At 41.7% G+C, this 23,288-nt stretch overlaps 1 protein-coding gene across 2 annotated transcripts in view; it reads left to right on the top strand.

Moving 5' to 3' along the window:
- SUZ12 (SUZ12 polycomb repressive complex 2 subunit) overlaps positions 1–23,288 on the top strand; it is a 77,073-nt gene that overhangs the window by 14,923 nt on the left and 38,862 nt on the right. The window contains exons 4-5 of one of the 2 annotated variants that reach the window (XM_007530814.3): positions 5,079–5,147; positions 22,084–22,133. In XM_007530814.3, the coding sequence (XP_007530876.1) occupies positions 5,079–5,147; positions 22,084–22,133 (119 nt within the window). The remainder of the gene's footprint in view (positions 1–5,078; positions 5,148–22,083; positions 22,134–23,288) is intronic. The other variant, XM_016191566.2, reaches the window with a different exon arrangement.

Below are 23,288 nucleotides of genomic sequence, written 5' to 3'. Positions count from 1 at the left end.
TGTTGGATAGGACAGAGAGAAATGGAGAGAGGAGGGGAAGACAGAGAGCCTGTGAAGCGACTCCCCTGCAGGTGGGGAGCCCGGGGTTCGAACAGGATCCTTATGCCGGTCCTTGTGCTTTGCGCCACCTGCGCTTAACCCGCTGCGCTACAGCCCGACTCCCTTTTTTTTTTTTTTTTACTTTTTTAATACTTACTTTCCCTTTTGTTGCCCTTGTTTTTTTATTGTTGTGGTAGTTATTGTTGTTGGAGAAATGAAGAGAGATGGGGAAGACAGAGGGGGAGAGAAAGAGATACCTGCAGATCTGCTTCACCACCTGTGAAGCGACTCCCCTGCAGATGGGTAGCCGAGGGCTCCTTGTGCTTCGCGTCACGTGCGCTTAACCTGCTGCGCTACACCTGACTCCCAGCTTTCCTATTTAACCCTCTGGGAGTATGGACCCAAGGTCATTGTGGGATGCAGGAGGTTGAATGTCTGGCTTCTGTAATTGCTTCCCCACTGAACATAGTATTTTTTTATTTTAAGATCTGTTTATTGCGCATGAGAGAGATATTTACATAAGACAGAAAGAGACAAGCTCAGATAGAGTACCACTCTGGTAATTGTGGCACTTGATATAAAATGGGAACCTCTGTCACACAAACCTGGTGCTCTACCACTTGAAGCATATCCCTGCTCACTACTTTAGTGTGTGTGTGTGTGTGTTTATGTATGTATGTGTGTGTGTATATATATATATATATTTATTATTTTTTTTTAAACAGAGCACTTTTCAGCCTCTGGCTTGTGACGGTGCAGGACCTGGGGTTTGGAGCCTTAGGCATCAGAGTCTGTTTGCATAACCATTATATATTTTATATATTTATTTTTAAAATTTTCTTTATTGGGGGATTAATGTTTTACAGTCAACAGTAAATACAATAGTTTGTACCTGCATAACATTTCTCAGTTTTCCACATAACAATACAACCCCCACTGGGTCCTCTGTCATCCTTTTCCAGGACCTGTACTCTCCCCACCACCCACCCCAGTCTTTTACTTTGGTGCAATACACCATGCATAACCATTATTATAATCTATCTTCCACCCTTTAGTATTCTTAATATGGAAGATAAATTATCTAGGATGCTACCTGTTTTTAACTTAAAAAGTATCTATTTTTCAAAAATTACTGAGCTAGTCCATATATGTATTAAAATATTTTAATTAAGGGCTGGGAAAATAGCTCGCATGGTTAATGTGCTTGCTTTTTCGTATATAAAACCCAAGTTTGAGCCTCACTCCCACCATATTGAAGGAAACTTTGGTGCTGTGGTATGTCTGTGTTTGGGAGGTATATATGTGAATGAAAAAAGCACATATATGGCATGCTAATTTATCTTGTTATTAGGCTGTTTTACTGTGGCTTTTGTTATGTGTTTGGAGACAGTTGAAGAACTTTGGTTGGGGGCTGGCAAAATAGCTCACTTGGATATTGTGCTGAGGTGGGGGGGCTGGGCGGTAGTACACCAGGTTAAGCGCACATGACACAAAACGCAAAGACAAGAGTAAGAATCCCGGTTTGAGCCCCCACCCTCCCACCTGCAGGGGGGTCACTTTACAAATGGTGAAGTAGGTCTGCAGGTGTCTATCTTTCTCTTCCCCTCCTCTCTTGATTTCTCTCTGTTCTGTCCAACAGCAGTAGTAACAATAACAGCAACAAGGGCAACAAAAGCAATGTTGCAGGTGTGTCTGACTGTCTCTGTCCCTCTCTGTCACACCCTTCCCTCTTGATTTCTTGCTCTATCCAATAAATAAGTAGAAACGATGAAAACAAATATAAAAAATCTCTAAGTGTCTGAATTACAGCTTTATTATAAAGTAATTAGTGCAGAGTATACTTGGTTTTTTAAGTTTTAAATTTAAAGAGGATATATAAGTATAAAGAAAAATATCTGGAGGCCAGGAGATAGCTCATCTGATAGAACACATACTTTAGCATTCATGGGGACCCTGGATCCAGCCACCTTTCAATATCACATGGAAAGAAAGCTTCATGAGTTTTGGAACCATGTGTTATGGTGACTTTCTGTCCCTGTAAGAAAGGGGGAAGGATGAAGGCAAAAATGGGCCTTTAGTATCTGTGGTTTTGTAAAGCTGGTATTGAATCCCAGTGATAATTCTGGTGGCCATAAAAATAAGACATGTGAAGGGAAGAATCCACCAGGAGTTGCACAGGTGCAAGTCTCTAGCATTAAAATGAAAAGCAATTGTTTCTGCTTGGCAAACTGTGTTGGTCTAAAACCTTTTTTTTTTTTTTTTAAATTTATTATCTTTTGCTGCCCTTATTTTTATTTTGTAGTATTATTGTTGTTATTAATGTTGTTGGATAGGACAGAGAGAAATGGAGAGAGGAGGGGAAGACAGAGAGGGGGCTCGTGAAGCAACTCCACTGCAGGTGGGGAGCCAGGGGCTTGAATGATACTTATGCTGGTCCTTGCGCTTTTCGCCACCTGTGCTTAACCCAGTGTGCTACTGCCTGACTCCCTATTTCTATGGGATATATGTGGTAAAACACCTTAAGAACTAAGATGGGAGCCAGTAGGTGACTCACTCACTAGACTACAGATGTTACCATGCCAAAGGACCTGGGTTTGAGTCTTGGCCACCACATGGGAGTGCCTGCAGGAGGAAAAGCTCCCTCTCTCTCTCTCTCTCTCTCTTTTTTTTTTTTTTTTAATTTTTTTGCTTCTTTGTTTCTTTCCCCTGTCTTTGTCTCTTACCTGCTGTCAAAAAAAGAAAAAAAAAATCAGTGGGAGCAATGGAGTCTTGGAGGCACTGATTCACCATGATAACTCTGGTGGCCAAAAAACTAAGCTGAGATTTGTTTGCTTCATGTATTTATTTTTGACCAGCTTAACTCTGCTTGTTTATGCAAGTTTTTTTTCTTTTTTCTTTTTCTTAAGCTGTACCAGTTTTTTTTTTTTTTTTTGCCTCCAAGGTTATTGCTGAGGCTTGGTGCCTGCACTACAAATCCACTGCTCCTGGAGGCCATTTTTCCCATTTTGTTGCCCTTGTTGTAGTTGTTGTTGGACAGGACAGAGAGAAATGGAGAGAGAAGAGAAAGATAGACACCTACAGACCTGCTTCACCGCTTGCAAAGCGAACTCCTGCAGATGGGGAGCCGGAGGCTTGAACCAGGATTCTTAGGCTGGCTCTTGCGCTTTATGCCATGTGCGCTTAACCCGCTGCGCTACCGCCCGACTCCTGCATGCAAGTCTTAGGTATTACCACTGTACTGTCTTCTCAGCCTGAAACTTGTCTTATCATCCATTCAAAAAAAAATTGGGGGGGGGGCTGCAGTAAACCATTCAGTTTTTAATTGCTTTGAAAGGTGCTGTTTATTATTTTAAGTTTCTGTTTGTTAAAAACAAATAGTTTTGTGATTTGGGCCAGGGAGATACCATAGTAGTTCTGGGAAAGAAATTTCATTTCTGAGGCTCCAAGGTCCCAGGTTCAATCCATAAACCAGAGTTGAGCAGTGTTGTGCATTCAAACACGCACATGCTTTCCTTCTCTCTGATGGAAGCATTCCCTAAATGTAAGAATTTAAAAATTTATTTATTTATTTATTTAACCTTTTGTTGCCCTTGTTGTTATTGTTGTTGTAGTTATTGTTGTTGTTATTGATGTCATCGTTGTTGGATAGGACAGAGAAATGGAGAGAGGAGGGGGTGAGTAATCGAGAGAGGATGGAAAGACGGGGAGGGAAACACACCTGCAGATCTGCTTCACCACTTGAAGGTGGGGAGCCAGGGGCTTGGGCCGGGATCCTTTCTCTGGTCCTTGTGCTTCACACCATCTGCGTGCTACTGCCCAACCCTCCAATGTAAAAATTTTTAATGATAGTGACAGCCCTCTCTTTAATATAGTATATAATTAAACTTTAAAAAATATATTTATTTGTTCCCTTTTGTTGCCCATGTTGTTTTGTAATTAAACTTTTAAGATTTATTTATTGGCTAAAGGCAGAGAGAAATCAGAGAAGGGGAGAGAGGGAGAGGGAGAGGGAGAGATAGAGGCGAGACACACCTACAGCATTGCTTCACTTGTGAAGCTTTCCCCCTGCAGGTGGGGACAGGTGTTTGAGCAGGTCCTTGCGCATTGTAACATATGCACGCAGCCAGGCCCCAATTGTAATTTAATTTTAGTCACTGCTACTAATCTAAGTTTGGTTTGTTTGGATTTACCAGGGGACTGATCCTGGGGGCTTTGTTGCCTCAGGCATGAAAGTCTTTTCCCATAACCATATGTTAAACCCCCAATGCCATGGCTACTAATCTCTGAGGATGTTAAATTCAGATACGGCATATTCATTTTTCTGCTATAGTGCCAATACATTTTTGTTGAATTACTTCACAGAAATACAAATGTTTCCAAATACTCATAATTTCCATTTATTTGACTCAGTCTACCAAGCATAAGGTACTCTTCCAAGCACTATGCTGCTTTCCTTAAAGAAAAGTAATCTGGGGGGTGGGTGGTGATGCACCTGGTGGAGTGCACATGTTACAGTGCTCAAGGACCCAAGTTTGAGCTCCCAGTCCCTACCTGCAGGGGGAAAGCTTTGCGAGTGGTGAAGTAGTGTGGCAAGTGTCTTCTCTCTGTCTCTCTCCCTTCTCTACCACCCCATCCCTCTTGATTTCTGGCTGACTCTAGTAAATAAATAAAGATAATTAAAAAAAAAAAAGAAAGAAAAACCGTCTTTCCTTTATAATTTTATAATCTAGGGAGATAAATTATTTGTATATGTATCATACATAGGAGATTATCAAATATGAATTGAATGCCATAGTTAAGGAAAAATCATTCCATTTTTGTTAGTGATTACAGGTTTCATAGCATTTGAGGTGGAATTTTAAGACTTGTCTGATATGTTGTAACACATACTGTTTCAGTAGTATTTATTAATAATATGACCAGTCTTTCATGATTTACAAAAACGAACCAGGTATCCAGCTTGCCTATCATAGTGACAATAAAATATGTTTGTTTTTCCCAGTTGAGAAGTGATTATTTTGTTTATCTGTTTCTTCCAGGAAAACATTTAAAGTTGATGATATGTTATCAAAAGTAGAGAAAATGAGAGGAGAGCAAGAATCTCATAGGTAAGATAAACCTATCAGTTTACACTAAGTAATATACTTGAGGAAAGAAATCATAGTCACTATTTGTTTAGTGATCACCTCAATATTAAAAGGTATTAGACGGAACTTTAGAATTTAGTTGGTTCTGACTCACATACAAATTGGGTATTATTTCTATTGCATCCCTGGCAGAGTATCCTTAAGCATTGTCTAGAATTCTTTCAATGATGGAAGTCACTTTTCTAAGGCAGTTTTATACATTCTTAATCTCACTTAATAATCTCTGGCGTTTTGCATTAAACTACTATAATGTCCATAGTTGGTGTTACGCCTATAATATATGTTTTGTATATTTACTAAATGCTAATGCCAGATGTTTCATAGCGTCTCTTACCTTTATTTTATTTATTGGATAGAGATAGAAAGAGAGAGAGAGAGAGAGACCCATAGCATTGCTTCATCACTTGTGAAGCTTTCCCCCTACAGGTGGGAACTGGTGGCTTGATTCTGGGCCCTTCCACATTATAACAAGTATTTTCAACCCAGGTACCTCATGGTCCCATCGCCAGAGAGGAAACTCTTCCCCCTCCCCCCCCCATCTTGACCTTTCTTTTGTATCTTTCAGGGGGAAAATGTTCCTAGCTTCCCACCCCTCCCTCCCTCCCTCCCTCCCTCCCTCTCTTCCTCCCTCCCTCCCTCTCCCATTTCCTCTTTCCCTCCCCTTCTCATTCTCTCCCTTACTAGAGCTCAGGATAATGGTGGTGCCTGGGATTGAACCTGGGGCTTTGGAGCATCAGACATGATATGATATCTACCCCTGCCTCCTAGTTTTATTTTCTATTTGAAGTATGTTTATCATATGTGATTGCAGAAACTTGACCCTTTAAACAGAATCTAGGTATTGTATATTTTCAGTGTGACTTGATATTCATCCCTAAATGTCCCAACTGTCTAATCTAGACAGCATGCGTCCAAAAAATATACTTCTGTTAATGCTTTGATATGAAAATGAACCAAAATTGAGTACTTTCATAAAGAGAAACTGGGATATCACTCATTCAGATGTTGATTGCCATTAGGGAGAAAGAAGAGCTAAAATTATTAGATAAGTTTTGCTCTCAGGATTTTTACAGGGCTTCATGCCTGCATGATTTACTATTCCTAGAAGACTGTTTTCTTGTTGTTATTTTGCTTTGGCTAGGTAAGAGAGTTGTGAAGAGTGAGGACAGATGCCATTGCACTGCCCCACTGATCATGAATCTTCCACTATAAGGTGTTCCCATGTAGTGGCTAGGGCTTGAACCCAAGTCCTTGTGGGTGGCTTAGTGTGCACTGTACTGGGTGAGCTATCTCCCAGTTAATTTTTCTTTCTTTTTTTCTTTCTATAAAGATTTTATTTATTAGTAAGAAAGATAGGAGGAGAGAGAAAGAACCAGACATCACTCTGGTACATGTGCTGCCAGGGATTGAATTCAGGACTTCATACTTGAGAGTCCAACACTTTATCCTCTGTGCCACCTCCTGGACCACAATCACCCCCCACCCCCCACCCCCACCCCCACCCCCCCAGAGCACTGCTCAGATCTGGCATATTGTGGTGCAGGGGATTTCACCTGGGACTTTGGAGCCTCAGACATGAGAGTCTCTTTGCATATCCATTATGCTATCTACCCCCTTCCCTCCCAGTCAGTTTTTTTTTTGATTGGGGCATGGTGCCTGCTATATGAATCTACTGCTCCTAGAGGCTTTTTTTTCCTTCCCATTTTACTGCCCTTGTTATTATTTCTGTTGTTACTGCTGTTGGATACAACAGAGAAATTGAGAGAGGAGAGGGAGAGAAAGATAAACACCTGCAGAGAGAGACACCTGTAGTACTGCCTCACTAATTATGAAGTTTCTCCCTTGCAGATCAGGGACTTGAGCCTTGTTCCTTGTACATGGGAATGTGTGCACTCTACTAGGTGCCCACCCTGGTAACAGAGAGGGGGAGAGAGAGACTTTCATGTCTGAGGCTCCAGAGTCTCCAGGTTCAATCCCTGGAACCACCAAAAGCCAGAGCTGAACAGTGCCCTTGTTTTAAAAAAAATAAGGGAGGCAGTCCAGGTAGTGGAACAGTAGATAAAGCATTGAGTTCTCCAGCCTTATGTCTTGAAGACAATCCTCCATCCCGTTTGTTAGAGTGATATTCTGGTCTTTTCATATTCGCTTTCTCCCCCCCCCCCCATTTTTTTATTTATCTTTATTTTTTTACCAGAGCACTGCTCAGCTCTGGCTTATGGCGGTGTGGGGGATTGAACCTGGGACTTGAGAGCCTCAGGCATGAAAGTCTCTTTGCATAACCATTATGCTATACCCCCACCCTCCCAATTTTTTAAAAAATTTTTATTTATAAAAAGGAAACACCAGCAAACACAGGATAAGGGGTACAACTCCATACAATTCCCACCACCAAAGCTCCATATTCCATCCCCTCCCTTGATAGCTTTCCTATTCTTCCTATGGGAGTATGGACCCAGGGTCATTATGGGGTACAAAAGGTGGAAGGTCTGGCTTCTGTAATTGCTTCCCTGCTGAACATGGATATTGACAGGTCGATCGATACTCCCAGCCTGCCTCTCTCTTTCCCTAGTGGGGCAGGGCTCTGGGGAAGCGGGGCTATAGGACATATTGGCGGGGTTGTCTGCCCAGAGAAGTTCAGTTGGCATCATGTTAGCATCTGGAACCTAGTAGCTGAAAAGAGAGTTAACATATAAAGCCAAACAAATTGTTGACTAATCATGAACCTAAAGGCTGGAATTGTTCAGATGAAGAGTTGGGGGATCTCTGTTTTGTAGATACTTAGTAGGCCTATTTAGTTGTATTTCAAGGGCCCATGACTATACAAATTTTATTTCTGAGCCAGATATGCAGGTGGACCCAAGTTACTGTCTGGGGAGATAATGTCATGGCTGCAAAAAGGACCAGAAAGCTGGATCAGGGAAGAGCATAGTAGCTCCCTAATATGGGAAAGGTGTATAGATATTGTTGACTGGAAACCCCATCTATTTGATGTGATCTGGGGCCTATATTCAGCTTAGGAACCTATGTGACCTCTGCATCCCTGTAGATCTGAGCTCACATTCTGTGGTCATGAGTAGGAACATTCCAAGCTGCCCCAATTTCAGGACCCATCTTCCTTGGGTAGAGCATAGAATATGTTGTCCATCCTCCCTTCACAGGATGGAACATTCTCTACCATTGTTGATCCAAGTTGAGGGCAAGGTCCTATGGGGGCCCACAAAGGTGTCTGTTATGTTGTTCCTGATAGAGATGACCGCTAACAATGGAGAGAGGGATTTATTTGAGGTCCAGGCTCATCTTGTCTGTTTGGGGATTTCAGGACTCCCTGAATAGGGCCCCAGTTGATGGGGTGGCCTAATAGTGACTAAAGAGTCATCCTTAAAGTATGCCAGTCTCTTGCCCTTCCTTATTCGGCTTTTGTAGTCCTTACTTTGATAAGATTAGCTTTGGAGTGACCGAGGGAAGTGCACTGCTCAGCTCTGCCTTATCTCAGTCCAGGGGATTTAACCTGGGATTTTGGAGCCTTGGACATGTAGGTCTCTTTGCATACCCAGTATGCAATGCTTTTAGCCCCCTGAACTCTTTTAAATAAAAATTCATTTTGTATCTGTGGAGACAGCATAATGATTATGCAAAAGACTCATGAGGGGGCAGTAGCACATGGTGCAAAGTGCAAGGATGGGCATAAGGATTCCTGTTTGAGCCCCTAATTCCGCACCTGCAGGGGGGTCGCTTCTGTGAAGCAGGTCTGTAAATGTCTATCTTTCCACCTCTTTGTCCACTTCAAGAATTTCTCAATATTGTTACCAGTGTCTCTGGAATGACTTGGAATATTGCATCATTTTTAGAAATTTAATCCCAGGACTCAGTTTTTTTTTTTTAAAGACATTTGACTATTTATTTATTCCCTTTTGTTACCCTTGTTGTTTTTTATTGTAGTTATTAATGTTGTTATTAATGTCATGGTTGTTGGATAGGACAGAGAGAAATGGAGAGAGGAGGGGAAGACGGGGAGAGAAAGAGAGACACCTGCAAACCTGCTCCACCTGTGAAGCGACTCCCCTGCAGGTGGGGAGCCCGGGGACTTGAACCGGGATCCTTACGCAGGTCCTTAACGCTTTGCGCCACGTGCGCTTAACCTGCTGCGCTACCTCCTGACTCCCAGGACTCAGTTTTATTAAGCTAACTTACTGCATTTCTTTTTCCTTTTTAGCCACCAGAGTTATTTCCAGGGCTTATTAGCTGCATGAATCTACCTTTCCTGGCAAAACTTTTTTTTTTTTTTTTTTGTAATTTGTGAGAGACTGGGCTGAGAGAGTGGATGGGGCATGGGAAGGTTGTATGTGTGTTAATGCAGGTGGGAAGAGGATGGCACATGCAAGAATCTGGGTTGGAGTGAGTGAGTGAGTGAGTGTGTGTGTGTGTGTGTGTGTGTGCGCGCGCGCAAGTGGGAGGAGGATGGCACACCCAAGAATCTGGGTTGGAGCCCGTGCTCTGCACCTGCAGGGGGAAGCAGGTTTTCAGGTGTCTGTCTTTCTCCCTTTCTAGCTCCCAGGAGGCAGAGAGAGAGATAATGTGTGCGTGCGTGCGTGCTTGCTTGCGCGCACGCGCATGTGTGTGTGTGCATGCGCATGCAGCACTGTTCCTCGCCACTGTTGGACACTGTGGCTTTTAACCCAGGTGCGTGCTCTACCAGGAGAACTATCACCATTCCCCATAATCTAATTGTCCTGTTAAATTCATCACATAAAATTATAATGTTCCCAAGGGTCAGAAAGTGGTGCGCTAGTTTAAGCACACATAGTTTGAAGCATAAGGATCCTGGTTTAATCCCCCACTCCCCACCTGCAGACGTGTCACTTCACAAGCAGTAAAGTAAGTCTTCAGGTGTCTTATATTTCTCTCCCCTTCTTTGCCTTCCCTTCCCCTCTCAATTCCTCTCTTTCATTTTCAATAAAATAAAGAGAGAAAAAAAAAAAGGCCACCAGGAGCAGTGGATTCAGAGTGCCAGCATTCAACTCCAGTAATAACCTTGGAAGCTAAAAACAAACAAACGAAAGAAAGCAAGGGAGGGGGTAAATAGCATATGGTTATCCATAGAGATTCATGCCTGAGGCTCCATATCCCAGGTTCAATTACTCTCACCACCATAAGCCACAGTTGAGTAATGTTCTGGTTAAAAAAATGTTTTCTAGTAAAAAAAATATAGTTCTAGCATTTATAAAACTTTGCTTGTAAAATCTGTCAATTTTTTTGGCCTCCAGGTTTATCAAACTCGACTTGGTACCAGCACTACAAATCCAATTGCTCCAGTGGTCATTCTCCCACCCCTTTTTATTTTATTGAATAGGACAGAGAGATTGAGAGGGGTGCAGGACATCGAACCTGGGACTTTGGAGTCTGAGGCATGAGAGTCTTTCCATAATCACTATATGCTATCTCTGCTGCCAGATCCCAGATTATTTAGAAAAAAGTATTTCTTAGGTATAGTGATAAATGCCTCCTCTTCTTCTTAATCACTTTCCATTTCCAATCCCTTGAAAGGATAAGTAAAATAGAAACTTTACAGGGTTTTCTTTTAGCCTGTTTTTAGTACCTTTCCCCAGTTTTTATTATGATCTTAGCTTTTTTGGGATGTGTGTAAGTGGAGTGATATCTAAGTTTTTGAATTAGTGATTCTGTTATTTATATTATAAGATCTTAATCACACTTGAGGTTCAAATTTCTTTTAGTATATCATGTCCCAGGCACTATATAGATAATAGTGAATAAAACAGATGGAAACCCCACCCACCCACCCACCCACATACACACACACATATCTCGGGGGAAAGAAATTATATAGTTCTGGGGAAAAGCACATAGTTGTGTAGTAAATACAACACGAGAGTGGGTAAGAAAAGTTTAAGGAATAGTTCATTAGAGAAGACTTATGAAGATATATTTTAAGATTTGAAAGTTGAATGGATTAAAACGAGAGAGGGTGAACTAATAAATGGTGCTAGAGAGAGAGAGAGGAGAGAGAGAGAAAAGGGGTGGATGGGGAAGGGATTTGAGGTCAGAATAGCTGAAAAGGAAAAGTGGTGTTACATTAGACTAGAGCAGGTCCAGATAATGCAGGCAGGACCTTTTAAGTTATTTAAGGAACATGGCCATTATCCTTAGAAAACCTTAAATTATGTAAGTAGATTTATTGCACTGGTGTTACCTTATTGTATTTTATCTGCATTAAAAAACTTCAGGCTGCTTAAGGAGAGAATGAGCCAGAGCATCACTCTATATAATATGCAGTGTTTGAGACTTCATGGCTATCCAGTGCTGTACCCAGGTTGTCATCTTATAGGCCTGGAAATGTAGAATTCTTTCTCTCAGAGAAAGTGTTATAATGATGAATGAATGTGTTTAGTATGGATTTAAAATATAGCATTTAAAACTGTAGGAAAGGACCATTTTGTTTATTTTCAGTTTCCAGTCTTTCATTGACTATTAATTTATTTCACACAAGATACAGTGAGAGATAAGTTCAAGTACCACTCTAGTACATGAGATGGTGGGAATCAAACTGGAAGCTACAGACATAAAAGTCCTGTACTCCACTAAACTGAACTATTTTCTTAGCCATTAGATAGATACTGTATATGTTGATTACTCACTTGGAAATTCATTGGTGTTAACTTAATTCCTTTGTGTACTTTATAAGTGCTTTTACATCATTATTATCATCATCATCCTTTTTTAAATTTTCCTTTTACTAGAGCACTGCTCAGCTCTGACTAATGGTGGTACTGGGTATTGAACCCGAGACCCTTGAGTCTCAGGCATGAGTCTGTGCACATAACCATTATGCAATCTACCCTGCCCAATGTTACCTTTTTATAATAAGAGTTAAATAGTTTCAGTGTCATTTCCTTCATTTTTAATTTTAAAAAAAAACCTTTTAATTCATTTCATAATGATATTGAGAGACTGAGAACCAGCTTAATCTCTGTCATTAACTTCTGAAGTGATTATGACCTTTGTAGAAGAAAGTAATTTGGGTGTTTTAGTTATGCAGATTTCACAATCTTAAGGTCATTTCCTCCTTTTATGTTTATAAGATCACAGTAACTAGAACCAGAATTCACATTTGGATTTAAATTCAAACTAGAATTTTTTTCATTCCATTTTGGAGATAAAAAATAATACTGAAACAGGGGCCTCTCAGTGTGACGTGTTATTAAGCACACATATACACAAGGACTTGGGTTTGGGCCCCCCTTTCCACTTACAGGGGAATGGTTCATGAGTGGTGATGCAGGTCTTTCTGTCCCCTGCCCCCTTCTCAATTACTCTCTGTCTTATTCAATTAATAATAATAATAATACTAATGGAACTGAGGCAAACAGTCTCTCATGCCTGAGGCTTCAATGTCCCAGGTTTAAACCATAAACCGGAGCAGAGTAGTGCTCCGGTAAAAAAATTAATAATAGGGAGTCAGGCTGTAGCGCAGTGGGTTAAGCGCAGGTGGCGCAAAGCACAAGGACCGGCATAAGGATCCCGGTTCGAGCCCTGGCTCCCCACCTGCAGGGGAGTCACTTCACAGGCGGTGAAGCAGGTCTGCAGGTGTCTATCTTTCTCTCCTCCTCTCTGTCTTCCCCTCCTCTCTCCATTTCTCTCTGTCCTATCCAACAACAACAACAACAACAATAATAACTACAACAATAAAAACAACAAGGGCAACAAAAGGGAATAAATAAATAAAAATAAATATTAAAAGAAAAGAATTAATAATGAACAAATAAAATAAATAAAGATGGAACTATACTGTAGTATACAGTAGAATATTTGCACTTGAGTACTTTTTCAAAAAATTTTTTTATTTTATTTATTTTCCCTTTTGATGCGCTTGTCTTTTTATTGTTGTTGTAGTTGTTATTGATGTCATCATTGTTGGATAGAATGATGAGAGAGGAGGGGAAAACAGAGAGGGAGAGAGAAAGATAGACACTTGCAGATCTACTTCACCACTTGTGAAGCGACTCCCCTGCAGGTGGGGAGCCCGGGGCTCGAACCGGGATCCTTAACGCCAATACTTGTGCTTTGTGCCACATGTGCTTAACCCGCTGCGCTACCGCCTAACCCCCTGCACTTGAGTACTTTGTAGAACATTTGGAGAAAAGAAATGATACAAACCTCCCCAACAAGACCCTATTGTTTTATGAAAGTTTGGTAGCTTTAGGTGAAACAATTATGACTAGAATGTTTGCTACAAAGAATGATATCTTGACATATCCATATTGCAGAATATTCCTGTTTCAGTTAGGTTTTAGAGTTAACTAATTTTGCTTTGTAATGCAACAATTATGGAACTTTTTTGGTCACCACTGGGGCTTCACACCAGTCCACATCTTTTCAGTGTAGAGAGTGACAGAAAGAGGGAGAGGTATCACAGCATCAGAGCTTACCCAGTGCAGAGGGGACTGGGCTCAAACCCCTATAGAACTATTTTAGGGGGCCGGGTGGTAGCGCAGAGAGTTAAGCGCACATGGCGCAAAGGCAAAATAAGAAACAAAAACTATTTTACAAAAGATTTTAGCTATCTATTAGTAAATAAAATTACCGTATAGATTTTATTCATTTACTTATTTATCCACTAGGGTATTGATCAGTGATGGTGCCAGAGATTGAACCTGTGACTTAAGAACTCATGGAGGAATATCTTTGCATAACGTATTATGCAATCTCCCAGCCTGCCATGTAGTTTTTTTTTTTGTTTTTTTTTTTAATGACCATCACGGTTATTGTTGGGGCCTGGTACTAACACTGTGAATCCACTGCTTCTGGTGTCCCTTCCTTTATTCCTTTCCTTTTTTTTAAATTTTATTTTCTGGTGTTTGATAGGGCAAAGAGAAATTGAGAAGGGTGGTGAGGTGATAGGAAGGAAGAAAAAGAGACACCTGCATACTTGCTTCATCACTTGTGAAGCATCCCCCTTGCAGGAAGGGAGTGGGGACTCACCCAGGTCCTTGTTCTTGGTAGTGTGCTCAGCTGGTTGCAGCACCCTCTGGCCTTTGATGTAGGGGCATTTCTTTCTTTAAATTATCTTTATTGGATAGAACTAGCCAGAAATCAAGAGAATAGGGTAGAGAATGACAGGGGATGGGGGGGGGACAGAGACACCTGCAGCCCTGCTTCACCACTTGCAGAGCTTTCCTCCTGTAGGTAGGGCCCGGGATCTTGAACCTGGTTCATTGCATATATGACATGTGCGCTCAACCAGGTGAGCCACCACCTGGTGCCTAGTGTTGTAGTTTTTTCTTTAGTTTTTAATATTTATTGGATAGAGACAGTTAGAAATGAAGTGGGAAGAACCTGATATAGAAAGAGAGATACCGGTAGCACTGCTTCACCACTTACAGAGATTTTCCTCTGCAGATGGACGGGGCGGGGCCTTACCCTGGCCCTACTACTACTACTACTAGCGTTTGCCCTTCTTCCGTAGCCAGTCAACAGCGTCAGGTTGAGCCTGATGTAAAGTTTCAAGACCTCCTTTGAATCTGGAGAGGTGGCAGTCGTTGACTATGTGGGTCATAGTCTGTCTGGAGCCGCAGGGGCAGTTCGGGTCGTCTCTGGCTCCCCAGCGATGGAACATAGCGACGCACCGGCCATGGCCTGTTCGATAGCGATTGAGGAGGGCCCAATCATAACGAGCTAGGTCAAAGCCGGGTTGACGCTTGCAGGGGTCTGTGATGAGGTGTTTGTTCTTTACCTCAGCTGACTGCCAACTCTGTTTCCAAGAGTCTGGAACAGAGAAGTTCAGTGTAGGCATAGGGGACCAGATTGGGTGACGAGACGTCAAGCGTTGGACAGGGTGGGCGAAGATATCCGCGTATATTGGCAGGTCCGGTCGAGCGTAGACGTGGGAAATGAACTTAGATGATGCTGCATCCCGACGAATATCTGGCGGGGCGATGTTGCTAAGAACTGGCAGCCATGGAACCGGGGTGGAACGGATGGTTCCAGAAATTATCTTATGCATTGTAACATGTGCTCAACCAGGTGCACTAGCACATGACCCCTTGTCTGTTTCTTTTAAATGAAGACTGACTTTGGAGTGGTGTGATTATACACGAGTGAGACTCTTGACTACACAAATAAGTAGATATTAGTTGGGTATGTTTAATATTCTATAAAACATCTGGGAGTCGGGCGATAGCACAGCACAGCGGGTTAAGTGCAGGTGGCACAAAGCATAAGGACCGGCATAAAGATCCTCCAACTCCCCACCTGCAGGGGAGTCACTTCACAAACGGTGAGGCAGGTTTGCAGGTGTCTTTCTCTCCCCCTGTGTTCCCCATCTCTCTCCATTTCTCTCTGTTCTATCCAACAATGACGACATCAATAACAATAGCAATAAAAACTACAACAATAAAACAAGGGCAGGAAAAAGGGAATGAATAAATATTTTTAAAAAATTAAAAAAACATATCTATCTACTTTATGTATTTGATTTTTTTAAATATTCCCTTTTGTTGCCCTTGTTATTTTATTGTTGTAGTTGTTGTTGTTATTGATGTCATTGGATAGGACAGAGAAATGGAGAGAAGAGGGGAAGAGAAAGGAGTAGCTTGTGAAGTGACTCCTCTGCAGGTGAGGAGCTGGGGGCTCGAACCGCGATCTGTGCGGGTCCTTGCGCTCTGCACCATATGCGCTTAACCCTCTGCGCCACCGCTGGACTCCCTATATTTGATTTTTGTGTGTTTGTGTATGTGTTTCTCTTTTTGTCACCACTAGGCTCCTGTAGGGAAGGGGAATAAAGAGATTCCATGGTGCTAAAGCTTTCTCAGTGTGGTGTGTATGAAGTTGAGTCTAGGTTGCATGTATGACAAATAAGGCATCTTCCCACCTGACCTATTTTGTGAGCCCCATGCTTTGAGTTTTCATAAATATATACACTTGCATAACCATAACTACAGTGAAGATGTTGAATATTTCCATCCTCCTGAAAATTCCTTTGGGACTCTTTACTCCCCCTTAATATCCTTTAAAAATATTATTTATTTTACTTTATTGTTTTACCAGAGCACTGCTCAGCTCTGGCTTATGGTGGTGCAGATTGAACCTGGGACTTTTGGAACCTCAGATATGCGAGTCTCTTTGCATAACCATTATGCTATCTACCCCACTGTGTACCCCTCTTGTTTTCTTAAAGTATAGATTGTATGCAGTTCTGAATTTTGACCATGTAAACTCAGATTACAGACATTGCAATCTAGATAAGAAATCCTAAAAGTGCCCATATGCCCCTTTTATGCATCTGTTCCCCCCTCCCCCCCCATTATCAATGCACTACCTGAATCTATGCCTCCTGGCGGGTTACTTCTTTCTTTTTTAATTTAATTTTTTTATTATATCTTTATTGCATAGAGACAGTCAGAACTTGAGAGAATGGGGTAGATAGACACTTGCAGCACTGTTCCACCACTTGCAAACCTTTCCCCCGAAGGTGGGGTCCAGGAGGCTCTAAACTGCTTTGAGCTGTAACATATATGCTCAACCAGGTGTACCACCACCTGCTCACTCCCTCCCTTCCATCTTTCTTCCTATTTATTTTTTTGCCCCCAGGGTTATTGCTGGGACTCAGTTCCTGCACCATGAATCCACTGCTCCTGGGGGCCATTTTTCCCCCTTTTGTTGCCCTTGTTGTGGTTATTGTTGTTGTTGATGTTGTTCTGTTGTTGGATAGGATAGAGAGAAATGGAGAGAGGAGGGAAAGACAGGGGGGAGAGAAAGACACCTACAGACCTGCTTCACCGCCTGTGAAGTGACTCCCCTGCAGGTGGGGAACCGGGGACTCGAACCAGGATCCTTACGCTGGTTGTTGCGCTTTGCATCACGTGCGCTTAACCTGCTGTGCTACCATCTGACCCCCCACCCCCATTTCATTTTTACTTTATAGGACAGAGAGAAATTGAAAAGGGTAGGGGAGATAGGGAGAGAGAAAGGTGCAAACCTGCTTCACCACTAAATATTGTCCCTGCAGGTGGGGAGTAGGGGCTCAAACCTGGATCCTGGATCACATGTGTGCTTAAGTGAGTGTGCCACCGCCCTGCCCCCTGGTTCTGTTTTTTTTTTTTTTTAATAGTTTTTATGTATTATTCCCTTTTGTTGCCCTTGTAATTATTGATGTCATCATTCTTGGGTAGGACGGAGAGAAATGGAGAAAGGAAAGGAAGACGGTGGCAGAGAGAAAGATAGACACTTGCAGACCTGCTTCACCGCCTGTGAAGCGACTCCCCTGCAGGTGGCTCAGACCGGGATCCCTACACCGGTCCTTGCACTTTATACCACCTGTGCTTAACCTGCTGTGCTACTCCCCAACTCCCCTTGGTTCTGTTTTTCAAACATGTATATTTCATATTTTCCACTCCATAGTTATTTTTCCTACCTCTTTCACTTTTTAAAATTATTATCTTTATTTACTTATTGGATAGAGACAATCAGAAAACAAGAGGGAAGTGGGAGATTGGGAGAGAGACAGAGAGATACTTGTAGCCCTACTTCACCACTTGCAAAGCTTTCCCCTTACAGTTGGGGCCAGGGACAGCTAAAACCCAGGCCTTTGTGCATTCAACCAGGTGCGCCATTACCTGACCCCACTTTTTCACTTTTTTTTTTTTTCCTCCAGGCTTATTGCTGGGCCTCCATGCTTATACTAAGAATCCGCTGCTCCTGGAGGCAACCCCCCCCCCCTTTGTTGCCCTTGTTGTTTATCTTTGTTGTTAACTGCAGTCATCATCTTGTTGGATAGAACAGAGAAATCGAGAGAGTAAGGGAAGATGGTGGGAGGCGGAAAGATAGACACTTGCAGACCTGCTTCACTACTTGTGAAGTGAACTCCCTACAGGTGGGGAGCCAGGGACTCAAATCTTTTTTTTTTTTTTTTTTGCCACCAGGGTTATTGCCTGGGCTCTGTGCCTGCACCACGAATCCATTGCTCCTGGAGACCATTTTTTCCCTTTTTGTTGTCCTTGTTGTTTTATCATTGTTGTGGTTGTTATTATTATTGTTGTTGTTGCCATCATTGGATGGGGGGGGAGAGAAAGATAGACACCTGCAGACCTGCTTCACCATCTGTGAACTGACTCCCCCAACTGACTCAAGCTCTGGTTGCTCTGCTCATGACTCTGCAGATATTCTTTCACTCCTGGTAACTGATCTTCGTTCCTGCTCCTACTGCTCCTCACGCCCCATTGAACCTCACCTGGATACCGGGACAGTAGTCAGAAACAGAGATTGGCCCAAGATTGGGCCCTAGAAGTTACAAAAAGACAAGGGGGGAATGTGAGGTTAGAGAAATGCCCCAAATATTGAGAACAGTCGTTAACCGAAACCAACTGTTCCTTGTTCTGCCTAACTATTTCCAGCTGTACCCACCCTGTGATAACTATTAAAAGGTGGGATGAAGAATGATCGTGTAGCAGACTCTCCCCTTGCGTGGAAGGATGCTGGCGGCCCAAGCTTAAGCTTGCTAATAACGGCTCTTGCTATTGCATGTGATTCTGGTCTTCTTTGAGTTAGATCGGGACTCGAATCTCTGGGCATAATATTTTTTCACTCTTTCACTTTTTCACTTTCTGACCTTTAATCTTTTGTTCTTTCATGGTGATTTTTGTCTATTTGTAACTCCTTTTAAAAAATTATATTAATTTTATTTATTTCCTTTTGTTGCCCTTGTTTTTATTGTTGTAGTTATTGGTGTCATTGTTGTTGGATAGGACAGAGAAATGGAGAGAGGAGGGGAAGACGGGGAGAGAAAGACAGACACCTGCAGACCTGCTTCACCACTTGTGAAGCGACTCCTCTGGAGGTGGGGAGCTGGGGACTCGAACTGGTACCCTTGTGCTTTGCACCACCTGCGCATAACCCGCTGCACTACTGCCTGACTCCTGGTAACTTCTTTTTTAAAGGATTTATTTATGATTAAAGATAGGCGAGAGAAAGAATCAGACATCATTCTGGTACATGTGCTGCCAGGGATTGAACTCAGGTCTTCATGGTTGAGAATCCAATGCTTTATCCACTGCGTCATCTCTTGGACCACTACTGGCAACTTCTTACTACTTTTTTTTTTCTTTTCTTTTTTGCCTCCAGGGTTATCACTGGGGTTTTAATCCACTGCTCCTGGAGGCCATTTTTCCCACTTAGTTGCTCTTGTTGTGATTGTTATTGGTGTTATAGTTGTTGTTGGACAGCACAGAGAGAAATAAAGAGGAGGAGAAGAGGGGCAGAAAGATAGACACCTGTGGAGACCTGCTTCACTGCCTGTGAAGAAACTCCCCTGTGGGTGGGGAGCCAGGGGATCCTTCGCCATGTGTACCTAACCTGCTGTGCTACTGCCCAGTCCCCCACTTCTTTAGAACTTTTATATAACTGCCCTTCTGTTCCCCACCCTGTAGTTTAACATGGAGTTTCATTCCTTAGCCCACTGTAAAAAAGATTGAATTCTCTTATCTACCACTGTAGATTCTTTTGACTCTTTTATGAAAAAAAGGAGTTCTGGGGGTAGATAGCATGATGGTTATGCAAAGAGACTCTCATGCTTGAGGCTCCAAAGTCCCAGGTTTAATTCCCTCCAGCACCATAAGCCAGAGCTGAATAGTACTCTGATAAAAAAGAAAAATGAATTCTCAGCAAAGATTCAAGGTTGAACTGTATATGTCTATACACGTATCACACTTATCATTACTTTTGTGGGGGTTGTAAGCTCCTGAATTAAACCCTATAATCAAGCTTGTAGTCAATTTACCACTGAGTTACACCCTTGGCCTCCCCCCATTTATTTGTTTGTTTATTTATACTTGACAAAGCAATTGAGAGAGAGTGGTAGATAGAAAGGGAGAAATACAACCTTTTTTTTTTTTAAACCAGTGCACTGCTCACCTATGGCTTATGTGGTGGTGTTAGGGACTGAACCCTGAACCAGGGCCTTTTGTTGCCTCAGATATTCACAATCACTGTGCTATCTCCCCATTCCCAGTCATAACTTTTTAAATATTTTCTTCAGCATTTTTTTCCTCATCTCATTTTCTTTATGTGATTCTTCCTCCCTGGTTATAAAGTTCCTATATTGTCCTTAGCATTTTTTAAACGTTATTTTTCATTAGAGACAGCCAGAAATCAAGAGGGAAGGGCGTGGTAGAAAAGGGAGACACCTATAGCCTTGCTTCACCACTCACAAAGCTCTCCCGTTGTAGGTGGGGATTGGAGGCTCAAACCTGGGTCCTTGTTCATTGCAACATGTGCGCTCAACCAGGTGTTCTACCACCCAGCCCCCTCATCTTTTTTGTTTTGTTTTGTTTTTTAAAACATTTATTTTATTTATTTATTCCCTTTTGTTGCCCTTGTTGTTTTATTGTTGTAGTTATTGTTGTTGTTGTTGTTGTCGTTGTTGGATAGGACAGAGAGAAATGGAGAGAGGGGGAGAGAAAGACAGACACCTGCAGACCTGCTTCACCGCCTGTGAAGCGACTCCCCTGCGGGTGTGGAGCCGGGGTTCGAACCGGGATCCTTATGCCGGTCCTTGTGCTTTGCGCCACCTGCGCTTAACCCGCTGCGCTACAGCCCGACTTCACCCCCTCCCCTTTTATTTTTAAGAAAAAGCAAGAATAAACCTTTTGCTTATACTTTACAGCCACTTTTTTTTTTTTTTTTTTTTTTTGTCTCCAGGGTTATTGCTGGGGCTCTGCCTGCACTATGAATCCACTGCTCCTGGAGGCTCTTTTTCCCCTTTTGTTGATCCCCCCCTTTTTTACTGTTGTGTTATTCTTGCCGTTGTTGGATAAGACAGAGAAATGGATAGAGGAGGGAAAGATGGGGAGAGAAAGAAAGATAGACACTTGCAGACCTGCTTCACCGCTTGTGGGGTGACCTGACCCCCCTGTAGGTGGGGAGCTGGGAGCTCGAACCGGGATCTTTATGCCTGTCCCTGTGTTTTAGCACCACATGCTCATATCCCGCTGTGCTACCTCCTGAAACCCCACCACCGCCACCACCATTTACTTTTTACCTTAACAGTTTAGTACGCCTGTCATGATTTCTGTGTGACCCTCTATAATCTGGAGTCTGGTATCAATAGATTGATTGCACCTTTGCAGTTTAAAGCTATTATAAGAGCCTGATGTTCTATTTGTTCTTTCTTTCTTTTTTTTTAAACGGGGGGGATTAGTGCTTTACAATTAACAGTAAAATCCAGTATAAAGACCATTGTAGTTTGTGTTCTCTTCTATAGTTTCTTTTTAAAATTAAAATAATTAAAAATTAATTATTACTATTATTTTATTTGTTTTACCAGAGCACTGCTCAGCTCGATTTATGGTGGTACAGGGGATTGAACAGTGACATTTTGGACATGTAAATTACAGATCTGCTGCAGATTTGTAATTATGTGTTTCACCCCTAATTGAAGTAGAATGTGATGGTTTTGCATCATTTGTTAGGAAGAATGAATCTCTGCAGCTTTAAAAATTTAAACTTCTTTCCCAATGCATTCTTCTACACTTAATAGAATTTATTTTAGAGGGACAAGAAGGAAAGCAGTCCCATTTTATAGATTAGACATTAAAACATGGAAGATATCTTGGTTACCAGTTGGTGATCCATAAAATTCTTTTGATCCATAAAATTCTTCTCATAATGTGGTATTTGGTTTGTTTTCAGTTTTTTGTTCTTTACTCTTAACATGTACATATACTGTTCTGGCTATCATACTTAAGAAAATAGGAATCACTAACTTAAATAACAGGAGCGGGATAATATTTATAAATTTGCTGAAATAGTTTTGATATCATAATCATTTAAACCTTATACTGTTTTATAGTGCACTAAAGTAATAACATTTTTTGTTTGTATTGTTTAGCTTGTCTGCTCATCTACAGCTTACATTTACTGGTTTCTTCCATAAAAATGGTATGTACTTAAAAAAAATTGGTATTCTGATAACAATGCCTTGTGAATGTGAAAAATGCTTTTTTCTCTATAAATTCATATAATCAATAGAAAATATTTTTATTCTGATTAGTTATATTTCTGTTAAATTGTTATCTATAGTGATAGCAGTTGTTGCTTTAATGTGGTTAGTGATGAAATATGGAGGGTATGACTTGCAACTTTTTGGAACTTGATAGTGCAATTAACAGCCCATGAGTTGCAGTTGCAAATTCCATCAATTACTTTGACTCACCTACTGTGAGCCTGTTGACCAAAAGCTTTACTAATAAATAACAGTTATAGATTAGCTCACGTTTGTATGTCATACGCATTATATAATGTATTTTTACAGACTGGCAAGTTGAACAGTCTGCCTGATAGCTTGTTTGTTACTCTTTAAAAGGGGAGGAGGCAGTCGTGGTGCATCTGTTTGAGCGCACATATTGCAGTGCACTAGGAACCAGGTTTAAGGCCCCAGTTACCACTGGGGTGAAAGATTTTTAAGTGATGAAGCACTGCTACAGGTCTTATCTCTCTCAATTCGCTCTCAGTTTCTCTCTGTCCATATTAAAATATATATATATATATGTATATATTAAATATTGAGGTGAGAGAGAGGGAACCAGAGATTTCTTTGGCACATGTGATGTGGGAGATAATAGTGCTAGATTCACTGGGCCACTAGAGTGTACATTTTTAACTTTACCTTCAAACATTTAGCTGTATTGAAAACCCTGATTATAAAAAAAATTTAAGAACTAAATAAAAGAATCATAAAAAAGACATTTATAGTAGTGAACTACACTTACTGAAAAGTCAGCATATGAGGGGCTGGGTTAGATAGCATAAAGGTTATCCAAAGAGTCTCTCATACCTGAGGGTTCAATCCCTCACACCACCATAAACCAGAGCCGAACAGTGTTTTGGTTAAAAGAAAAAAAGCATCAGCACATGTGGAAACTCATGCAGTTCACAGCTATGCTGTTCTGGTTACTTTGTTTTGTTTTACTTTTTTTTTTTTAATGCCTCCAGGGTTTTTGCTGGGGCTCAGTGCCTGCACTACAAATCCACCGCTCCTGTAGGCCATATTCCCCTTTTGTTGCCCTTGTTGCTTATCAACAAGGTCGGTGTCAT

The sequence above is a fragment of the Erinaceus europaeus genome, chromosome 12 (assembly GCF_950295315.1).
Source record: "Erinaceus europaeus chromosome 12, mEriEur2.1, whole genome shotgun sequence".
NCBI lineage: Eukaryota > Metazoa > Chordata > Mammalia > Eulipotyphla > Erinaceidae > Erinaceus > Erinaceus europaeus.
The sequence above is the reverse complement of the archived record's forward strand: the minus strand, read 5'-3'. Positions and strand labels throughout refer to the sequence as shown.